Source organism: Pteronotus mesoamericanus, unplaced genomic scaffold (assembly GCF_021234165.1).
Source record: "Pteronotus mesoamericanus isolate MK-2021 breed Mesoamerican mustached bat unplaced genomic scaffold, CSHL_Meso_final contig_130, whole genome shotgun sequence".
In the NCBI taxonomy this organism is placed as follows: Eukaryota; Metazoa; Chordata; class Mammalia; order Chiroptera; family Mormoopidae; genus Pteronotus; species Pteronotus mesoamericanus.
The window spans coordinates 23,646,533-23,657,862 of record NW_026555060.1 but is presented as its reverse complement, the minus strand read 5'-3'; the positions used below and the strand labels follow the sequence as shown (position 1 = coordinate 23,657,862).

At 41.7% G+C, this 11,330-nt stretch overlaps 1 protein-coding gene across 1 annotated transcript; it reads left to right on the top strand.

Moving 5' to 3' along the window:
* Positions 1-1,478: 1,478 nt before the first annotated feature.
* On the top strand, positions 1,479-9,108 carry ACBD7 (acyl-CoA binding domain containing 7). The gene is made up of 4 exons (XM_054590660.1): positions 1,479-1,490; positions 8,557-8,674; positions 8,782-8,844; positions 8,930-9,108. The coding sequence occupies exons 1-4, from the start codon at positions 1,479-1,481 to the stop codon at positions 9,001-9,003; spliced, it is 267 nt and encodes an 88-aa protein (XP_054446635.1). The 3' UTR covers positions 9,004-9,108.
* The last annotated feature ends 2,222 nt before the right edge of the window (positions 9,109-11,330 follow it).

The following is an 11,330-nucleotide window of genomic DNA, read 5'->3' as shown; positions in this document are numbered from 1 at the left end:
TGACTCACTCCCTAAGGGTTCCAGAAAGCTGAGTTTCTCCTGTACCTTATATACTCTAATCACTGGACAGAGGATATCACATTTTCCATGGTCTCTTCTTTCTTCTTGCTCCTGGAGGTAAGGCACCCATGGCTCTGACATTCCATCCAGGAATGGCAAGTCAGAAAAAGAACATGCTTTGAACAGAGTTCTTGAAAGGACATTCTGGCCTTAGAGCATGCAACAGAGCTTCCCTCTCTCCTCCTCCTGATTTCTTAAAACGGCTGTGAAGCCAAAGTGCCTCTGTTGCAGATGGACACAGATGCTGACCCTCATGGCAGTACCTCCCTGCTGACACACAGGGAGACAGGGCTCTCCCCAGCAGAGGAAGCGCTCACTGTTGGGAAGTTGCCATTTGCCTTTGAACCCAGGTGCATCGCCAGTTGTCCAGGAATTTAAAATATAAAAATGAAAAAATCATGCCCAGTATGTTTTCCTAACATTTGCTTTTTTTGTCCTTTACTTGGAAATTCACTTATATCACTATGATAATACTTTCGAAGAGAAACTTGAAAATCAAGGGATTTACGTGAAAAAGTAGCAAAAATTTTAAAATGTGGTTTTGTGCAAAAACAAGCTAAAATGTTTTGGAGCTTCTCTGTCCCTTTCGTTGTTAAACATTGTTGAATCGTTAGACGTTTCAAATCAGTAACTTTTCTTGGCACTAACTTTGTGGGTTTTTCCGGTTACCTTGCTGCACAATATTTCTCTGCAAAGGAAGGGCCAGAAATTAACTCCTCGTATGACCGAGTTCTTTGAAAACTTAATCGAATGTGAATCACAACCCCATTCTGCGACTGCAGATTTGGAGCGACGTTGGATAGGTGAGCCCTGTGCCTCAGATTGGGTGGACTGTAGTCCCGTGCCTTTGAAAACGAGTTAGGGTGGTTGCAGCACGTGTTTAGAGTGAATTTTTGCTTTACAAAGAGGAGAAAAGATCCAAATTACTAGCCTTTTCCATTGCTGATGAAGTATGTCTAGAGACGGGTGGGGAGACGTGAGAGGTCTGAGCAAAGGCTGTCTACCTTCCAGGTTTCTAGAAATTATGAAATATATGTGTGTATATATATATACACACATACACACACACATAAATACAAAATCTCAAGTAAGGTCTGTGACCGGGGAAGACCTCTTTGGATTTCCTGCGAACAACCTTTTGAGAAAGAACCTGGGAGCGAGCCACAAGCGGAGAGGAACTCGTTTAAATTCCCATCCTTTCGCTTGTCAGTGGTAGCCGCACTGGCGGCTGACAATCCTCCAGCCCAGCCTGGGGACCGAAGCCGGCACCTCCCACAGGGCGGGGGCCACTCACTGCCCCGCCCCAGACCGCCGGCCAATGGGAGCCGCGGGAGGGCGCGCTGCCCTTTAAAGAGCGGCGGGACGTGGGCTGTGGGGAAGGAGTGTCTGGAGTGCCGCATTGGAAGGGTGCCGCTACCATGTCCCTGCAGGTGAGCCAGGGGGTGGGGCAGGTGACGCGAGAGGACTTCCTCCCCAAAGGGTAGTGCTCGAGGGGGTGGGGGGGCGGTGAGTCTCGGACTAGGCGCTTGCCCGCCGCCCTCGCGGACCCCGAGGACGCTACCACGCCTTCGCCAGCGCCCTTCTTATTGCAGGGGAGACCAGACAGGTACCGTATGTTGACGCAGAGCCCGAGCTCCCCGTGGCAACTCCTGTGACCCCGGGGGACTAGTTGAACGCAAAGCAGGCACGCCCCAGGGAGGGTGGACGCCGGGGTGCTCCGGGACGACGACGCGGCCCTGCGCGCCTCTTTCCTTCTTGGAGACTAAGGCGAGGGCGTCTGGGGTCTCGCTCGCGCCTCCTTGCTCTTGCTACGTCCAGGGGTTCTCTTAGGCAAGGGCCGCTGTCTGTAAAACTACGATTTAAAAATACTGCTTTTCTGATAATGTGAAAAATATGTATGTTCAGGATGGAACTTTTGGGGAAAGAGAAAAAACATAAAGTGAAACCATCAGGAATCCCTTTAGCTAGGTGATAACCACTGCTGACTTAATGGGTGGCTTTCTCCTATGTGCCAGAAATATGTATGTGCACATGTATGTGCACATGCAGGCGTGTTCATGTGCAAATATGTGAGTATATATAGACACCGATTAAGCTATTATGTACACACACTTTTGTTCCTTTATGTAACACATTATCAGCATTTTCTCATCATTAAATATTCTTCTAAAATATAATTTAAAAAAATATCTGCATACAGTTTCATGGAATGAGCATGGCTCACCTCATTGACCATTCTTTAAGGAGTATGTTATGGTGGGCAAAGGCACATACTCTAGAGGCTGCCGGTTTCAAATCCAAACCTCACCCCTTCTTAGCCTGTGACATACTTAACCCCTCTGTGCCTCAGTTTCCTCATCTAAAAATGGAGACAAGGGTCTAAGATTAAACGAGCTGCATGTCTAGAGCATTTAAGACTGCCTGGCATGTTCTTACTGTCCAATAAGGATAAGCATATCCTTAAAACCTTTAAGTATTTTTCTCTTATGTTTGACATAATTCATATTGAACTTTTCCCCCACATAATCAAAACTTGCAATGTCAAAACAGTCTTCCTTTTTAGCTTAGTACTTTGTTTCATTTTGTTTGACAAAACAAATGGGATTTCTAATACAGCTATAACCTCCAAATTTTATTTTAAGATTATAGTATGTTTACTTCCTCAGCAAAGCTCTTAGGCCAGCTGACAGTCATGTAAACTGGACACGTTGCTTTCTTAGATGGTGAAAATCAAAGGCAGACTGCTTCAGGAGGAAAACACATCTTTTTGAGGCAAGGGGATTTGTGATTTTACAACTGGCACATAACTAACCCCTTTCCCTCCACACACACACCTTTTTTTGATGTAAGAACTCTGCAGTTCCGGAGTGTGAGAATTTATGATCTTCCTAATTCATTTTCTCAGTGGGAAAGGATTGCCCACAAAGGTGCTACCAACTCCTTGTGTGGGTGACCGTGTCCTTTGGCTGCAGAAAGTCAAGCTAGAATCGGTGAGAGTCACTGTCAGGGGCTGTCTTCAGCTGTGGTGGAACTGAAAGAAAAGTCACACAGAGGCCGGGGTGGTCCGCGCTCCTAGGTGGTGAGAGACCACTACAGTCTCCAGGAAGGCAGGACGCACCTGTCGTGAGTGACAGTGAAGGCACTGGGGGCACTGCTACCCCAGGGGCGTAGCCAGGCATCCTTGCGGTGAACGTGAACGCATGGTCAGGTGAGGGTCTGGGAAGAGGCCTGAAGGCAGTTTGTTTTGAAGAATCCACCGCAGTTGCCAGGGAATGATGCACAAGTACGTTCGACCAGGGTGTTGGAGATTTGGCTCCAGGGCAGTCAGCTCTGGTGAGGCAGAAATCACTCACGGACAGCAGTGAGCCCAGCTCTGCAGTAGCACAGAAACATTCCTTTTTGCCTAGAATGCTTTGGAAGGAAATGTAAACAGCTGTACTTTTAAAGCTGCTTCACACCTATGATAACTTCATATCTATTCACACATTCATTTATTCAACAAGGGGTTCCCATAGACTGTACCACCTGCCAACACTCTGTAAGGTGTGGCTCACTACCAAGATGAATATTTATGTCTGCTCTCCCTTGTGGACATGTGGGGGAACAAACAAATACAGTCCCATGCAGCATTTATGTTGAGCCCTAATGAATACTGTCCAAGCTTCCTGGAACTCTTTCCTGCTCCTGTCCATCCCGCAAGTGCTGGCCTCCAGCTCAGCTAAGCTCTTGTCTCCTCTGGGAATGTTTCCTCTACACCTGCTGATGCCCCCCGCTCTTTGTTCCCAGAGCACCCAAATATCACATGATTACTGTTGGTCTGCTCATCTCCCAGAAACCCTCAGCTCCTTGAGTGCCGGCTGCCCTGCTCATCCCTGGCTGCCTAGCCAATACATCTGTTAAGTAGTATGATACAAGTGATGAGCTCTGGGCAGGCAGAGTCAACAGAATAAAATTAAAATATTTACATTTTTAATTGGGTTTAATGCTAACACCTTCCCACTGAGGTTGATAATATCTTTTTTCAGCAGAATCCCAATCTCAGAGGAGCTAGGTGCTTGCACAGAACCCCTTGGTAGTGTGTCTCAGAGACAGAATTAAAACCCAGCATCCTGGTGTGAAGCCAGTGTTCTTTCCCCTAGAGCTCAGCATGGTGGGATGGGGAAAGTCCTCATGGAGGAGGGCACATGGGAACCACGCCACCCTCCGCACAGCAGGAATGTACCAAGTCAAGGTGCCAGGGAAGGACATGCTGGAAAGAGGGAACGATCCTGGAATGGGCTTCCCTGGGGTGGGAGGAGGGACAGGGACCCCTGTCACTGCCAGTGAAGCTGTGTGGGGCTTAACTCCTCTGGGGAAAGGGTCTGAGGACAACTTTCCTGAAACTGCTTCCTGGAAGGCAGTTACTTAGCGTGGTTTTTGAGAAGCCTTAGAATTTGAATCAAGGCTTAGCTTGCCGAAAGGAATTGAGCTGCTGTCACTGGAAAATGGCATGAGGCTTTACAAGAAACAGGAGCACCGGAGACACCTGATGAACCTGAAGGGGAAGACCCTGATGCCTCTCTGAACAGCCCTGCCTTGCCTTGCCTTTAGGAAGCCCTGCCACTAATGAGGCATTTTCATTTTGTCCTTATTATAGACACAGTTCATGCACATTGTAGACGATTTGGAGAGTATAGAAAGTATCAAAAAAAACAGAAAACAATAATCTAAGGTAATTTTTGCACATTTTAGTGTATTTCTAGTCTTTTATTTTTTAAAAGATTTCACTTATTCATTTTTAGAGAAGGGAAGAGAGGGAGAGAAACATCATTGTGTGGTTGCCTCTCAGTCACCCCCTACTGGGGACCTGGCCCACAACCCAGGCATGTGTCCTAGACTGGGAATCAAACCGGTGACTTTGATCTTTGATTCACAGACCGGCACTCAGTCCACTGAGCCACACCAGCCAGGGCTCTCGTCTTCTTTTATTACTTACAAAGCTGAGCGTATAAAAACAATTTTCTATTCTTTGTTAAATTATAGAAAAGTATTTTTCATGTTTTGCTTTATTGAGAATACTTTTCAGTTTTTTCTAGAACTTTTTTCTCAAAGAGCCTTATAATAAAAATAAATAGTAGTTAAACTTTATTGACCACTCACTATGGGCCAGACACTATTTTAAATATTTTACATGTGTTAGCTTATTTAAATCCACCCAACAACCTTGTAGATAGGTGGTGGTATTGGCCCATATTCCGGATGAAGAAACAGAGAGGTTAAGTAAGTTGCCTAAGGTCACACAGCTTTGAAGCTGAGTTTCAAACCAAGGCAGTCTAGCTCCAGAGCCTGTGTTCTCAACCGCACAAAGCATCTGACAATTTCCTAAGACTCAGATGAGGTGAGGGTTTGTCCCTTGTCGCATGCACCCATGCTTCTCAAACTCCTGTAGGGAATAAATTAGGAGGTGAGGCCATTTTCAAGGTTATTTAGGTTGGAGACTCTGGTCTCCCATTTGCAAGTGACTTTTGTTCATTACAAAACAACTATTCAGTTGTGTTACAGGAGTCGTTGGCACTGGATGGAAATTTTATCCAACAACTCCACTGAGATCACTGGGGTTCTGAAATTACAGTGGGGCTATCTGCTTTCTCTACTAGGCATTAGGATCTTTGGGTCAAAAAGGAGCTCTGGCTTTGGGGAAAGAAAATGAGAGGTTGGGTAGAATGCCTCATTGAGACTCTCTTGTTTGATACCTGACAATTCCTGCTTATCCTTGGTTTAAAACAAATAATGTAAGGTAAAATTACAGTCTATTAAAAAAAGAATGGAAAAATTCTATTAAGAAAAACAATCACCATGGCCTTTGTCTATACACTAAGAAGTTAAAAAGAGAGCAGGAACCAAGTTTCTAGGAGCACTTTGTCTCTGGGAAGAATATACCCAGGGGGCGGCTGCTGGCCAGCCCTGAGCTTGTCCCAGGCCAGCCTGAGGGTCTTGGGAAGTCAGGGAGGTGAGAGTTACGTCAGGAGGGCAGGGCAAAGTTTATGACTCAGAATATTTGCCTACAGAGTTTCCAGGAAGACAGTTTCTTTCACTAGTCAGCTTTAAGTTGGCTGAACAACTTCATTTTTTCTGTAAACCAACTGAAATGGCTATTACAAGGTTTGTTTAAAGGAATCTACATAATGAAATCAGGAATACTGCCCTCAGAAACTAGCTAGTGTACTAACCAGGCATACATAATACTGATGCTGAAGAACAGGGGAGACATGCCCTGAACAAGATATTAACTGGTAGCAAAGCTAATTACATATAGTAAAATGTAGGTTTAAGAAGAAGTGAAGAATGTGTCCATGAGGGTGATTGAGGAAGTTGCATTGAGTGTAATGTGATTAAACAATGTTTAATAGATACTTTTATTTATGTGCTTTTAACTTACAGGAAATATATGTGTTACAATTTTTCTTTAATCTTTTGACCACCTTCATCAATTTCTCTCATCCCCCAAACCCATGCTTCTCGTAACCACCAATCTATTCTCTGTTTTTATGAGTTCGGTTTTTTATATTACGTGTACAAGTGAGAGCATGTAGTATTTGTCTTTGTCTGAGTTATTTCACATAGTATGATGCCTTCAAGGGGCATTCATATCGCCGCAAATGGCAGGACTGTCTCCTTTTTTATGGCTGAATAATATTTCATTGTATTTTTCTTCTTTAACCATTCATCTGTTGGTAGACAATTAGGTTGTTTCCATGTCTTGACTATTGTAAATAGTGCTGCAATGAAAATGAAGGTGGAGGTGTCTTTTTGAGATGGTGGTTTTGTTTCTTTTAGATAAACACCCAGAAATGGGATTGCTGGATCATATAGTAGTTCTGTTTTTAACTTTTTTAGGAACCTTCACACTGTTTTCCATAGTGGCTGCACCAGTTTACATTCCTACCAACAGACTATAAGGGTTCCTTTTTTTATATCCTTACAATACGTGTAATCTCTTGTCTTTTTGATAAAAGCCATTCTAAGGAGTGTGAGGTAATAACTCATTATGGTTTTGATTTGCATTTACCTGATGTTTAGTGATGTTGAGAACCTTTTCATATGTCTATTGGCCATCTGTGTTTTTCGTAAAAAAAAAAAAAAGTTCTATTTAGATCCACCCCCGCCACCTGCCCCCTGCCATTTTTAATCTTCATCCAAGGACACTTCTTTTTAAAGAGAGAGGAAGGAAAAGAGAGAACTATCAGTGTGAGAAAGAAGCATCAATTGGTTGCCATCTGTTTGTGCCCGGACCAGGGAGTGAACCTGCAACCCAGGTATGTGTCCTGACTGGAATTGAACCTGCAACCGTTTGGTTACGGGAAGATGCTCCAACCAACTAAGCCACACCAGCAGGGCCACCTCCTGGTTTTTAATCAGATTGTTTGTTTTTTGTTATTTAGTTGTATGAGTTCTTTATCTGTATTTTGGTTATTAACCCCCTATCAGCTATATGATTTTCAGATATTTTCTTCCATTTGGTACATTGCCTTTTCATTTTGTTGATGGTTTCCTTTGCTGTGCAGAAGCTTTTTAGTTTGATATAATGCTACTTGTATATTTTTGCTTTTGTTGCTTGTGCTTTGGGTGTCAAATCCAAAATAATTATCTCCAAGACCAATGCCATTTTTTTCTTGGAGTTTTTTTTCTTGGAGTTTTGTGATTTCAAGCTTTATGTTCAAATTTTTGGTCCATTTTGAGTTGATTTTTGTGTGTGGTGTAAGATAGTGCTCCAGTTTCATCCTTTTGCATGTAGCTGTCCACTTTTCCCAACACCATTTATCGAAGGGGCTGTCTTTCCCCCATTGTATATTCTTGGCTTGTTTGTGATAAACTAAATTGACCCTATGTGCATGGGATTCTTTTGGCCTCTCTATTCCATTCCATTACCCTAGATGCCTGTTTTTATGGCAGTACCATGCTATTTGAATACTATAACTTTGTACTGTAGTTTGAAATCAGAAAACATGATGCCTCCAGGTTTAATTTTCTTTCTCAGGTTGTTTTGGGTATTGGGAGTTGTGGTTTCATAAAAATTGTAGGATTTTTTTTTTATTTCTGTGAAAAATGCCCCTGGAATTTTGATAGGGATTACATCAAATATGTAGGTTCCTTTGTTGCTTGGGGTAGTATGGGCATTTTAACAATATTAATTATTTCAATCCAAGAACACAGGATATTTTTTCATTTCCTTGTGTCTTCTTCAATTTTTAAACATAGATAAATTGAACCATTTCAGTATTCACAATTATATCTCATTCTCCATATCTTGTCTATGTATCAGATAAGTACCAAGAGTGGTATCCATGAATAAGTTCTGATAATTCTGGTGAAGCCAGAGTGGTAGTAATTTATTTCTACTTGAAACCCCCTTGCTGTTTGGTGAGGTCCCACTGCTTGCTGGGAAAAGCCCCCAAACAGACGAACCTGCATAAACTTAGTGAATGCACTGTGTGCCTTTTCCCCCCTTTTTTTTAGGCTGATTTTGATCAGGCAGCTGAAGATGTAAGGAAGCTAAAAGCAAGGCCAGATGATGAAGAACTGAAAGAACTCTACGGGCTCTACAAACAATCTGTAATTGGAGACATCAATATTGGTATTTATTGTCATCTTAAAAATAGTGATACACTTCATTTGAGCAATGTTTGCATAAGTGTAGAGTAAAAAGTAATCCTGAAAATATGTCTAACCTTCTTTTGGCAGAGTGTCCAGGAATGTTAGATTTAAAAGGCAAGGCTAAGTGGGAAGCATGGAACCTCCAAAAAGGTTGTTAATTCTTAAATAAGTTCCACAAATTTTCTTAGCTTCCCAGTACATCCATTAGTGAGGTAATCTGTTTGTATCTTTCCAGGATTATCAAAGGAAGATGCCATGAATGCCTATATTTCTAAAGCAAAAGAGCTGATGGAAAAATATGGAATTTAGAACCCAGCATATGAGAAAACTTTCCTTTTGAAGCCTTCATAATGGTATCATGACCTAACATTAGGGGAGAAATGCAGCTGTTAACTCTATATATCATGAATGTTTTTGCTAGCAACATGAATTATAATCCTTAATTAAGAGATATAATGAAACTACATGTTTAAGGAAATTTTACTTGCTAAAACGAGGAAATTTTTTTTTTTACATTTAAAAAATTATCTTTATTCCTGGCTGGTGTGGTTCAGTGGGTTGAGTGCCAGCCTGCGAACTGAAAGGTCGCTGGTTTGATTCCCAGTCAGGGCACATGCCTGGTTGGCAGGCCAGGTCCCCAGCTGGGGGCATGCGAAAGGCAGCTGATTGATATTTCTCTTGAGCATTGATGTTTCTCTCCCTCTCCTTCTCTCTCCCTTCCCCTCTTTCTAAAAATAAATAAATAAAATATTTTAAAAAATTATCTTTTAGGTTTTTGAGTCATCACATGTATCAAAGACTAATCAACATAAAGAGGTGATTTTAAACATTCTTTTCAAAAATTATTGCTCTGATAGTGTGTGCACAAAACATTAACAATTGTTTGTTTGGTTTTTTTTTTTTTTGGTTTATCTGTTTTTCTACCGGGGATTAGTATTACTGGTGTAATCAATAGTTTTTAAAGAACCAGTAACAAAACCATTCCTTTGTTGCACCATGTAGCTATGGGGTTCGCGCTGGCCCAGGGCCTGACTCCGGTCCTGATTCCGGGCCTTCCTTACCCTATGAGTTAGTTGCTCGGTGACCTAGGCCAGTTACTTAACCTCACTAAGCCTCACCTGTAAGAGACCGGAGAAAAATATCAGTCTCAAAGGGTTGTAAGAATTGAATGAGATAACTGTAATTATCCTACTTTCACTTTAAAGCTTGTGCTACATAAAACCTAACAATAAATAAGCTAATTAAAAAACCCCTGAGCTTATGAGTCTGTAGCTCTTCAGAGAAAAAAAAGCCATCATGGGACTATCAGCTGTTTTTCTTTAAATTTTATGTTTAAGACAAATCGAAAAATCAAATTTAAGTGTAATATCTGGTGGTGATAAACTGTGTAACTCCTGTACTCTTATGCTGAGTTTAATCAGAGTAAAAGTGTAGAGTCTGAAATATCTTACTGGCCCAATACTCAGTCCTTTTGGCTGGTATACAAGCTCTCTGAAAAAAAAAGATAGTCCCATACTAATAGTTCTAAACTCTGTTTGAGATTTCATGGGCTACGAATCTCCCCAAAACAGTGTCCTCTGTTGCCTGCATGAGGATTCAGGTGTGGTATGGTATGATCAGAAGGATAGGTTGATTTCATGTGACTGAAAAAAAATCTAGATTCACTAGATGAATTTCCAGTGAAAAAAGCCAATCCCAAAAGGTTACACTGGACAACCCCATTTCTCTAACATTCTTGATGTAGACCTAGAGGACAGAACAGGGATTGCCAGGGAGGAGGGACATGGGTGTGGTTCTACAAGGGCAGCAGGTGGGATCCTGTGGGCTGGGAATGTTCTGTATCTTGACTGTGTGAAGGGCAGTACCCTGGTTGAATTTTGTGCACTGTTACTGTTAAGGGAAAATGGGTATCTCTGTATTATTTCTTGCCACCACATGTTAATCTACAATTATCTCAAAATAAAAAGTTTCACAACAAATCGAGTTTGAATTCTAATTTGGAAAATTTGGGGAAGTAGCAATGATTCTCATTTTTACTAAGTTTTGCCTAAAGGTAGTCAGAAGTCTTCCACGATGAAGTCAGCGTCCAAATCCAACAATGAGAAGAACCATCAATCAGCAATGTTCTTCCTTCCAGTCAAGGTCTTGGAAGTTCTCAGAGCTGTTCCCATGTGGACTTTACCTCCACCAGAGAGAGGGCAGGTGAGAAAGCCCACCCCAAAAGCCTGGCATTGGCTTCATCATGAGGTTTCCATTTGTGTAATATATTAACTGAACATTGTTTAAATTAATAATCAAGAATTCAAATTACTTTAGTAGCAATCATTCTGTAAGGAAACCCTGGAAGTCGTATACCAGAAAGTAGAGCAAAGCACAGAATGTACTAAACATTTAACATCATTTGCTTGAGACTATTTGTAGCCCAAATTTATTATGTGAATTCTAAATCAAAGCTTTTTTCATAATGGATTTTACATTATTTGTACTTTATTAAAAAAGAATAAATTCTGAAAAATACCTCCTGTATGCATTTCCCTTGCTTTTATTTACTAAGACTCTCTATATATATGATTTAAATATCATTAACAAAAACATGAACTCATTATGTGATCATAAACATATCAATGCTTTAAAAG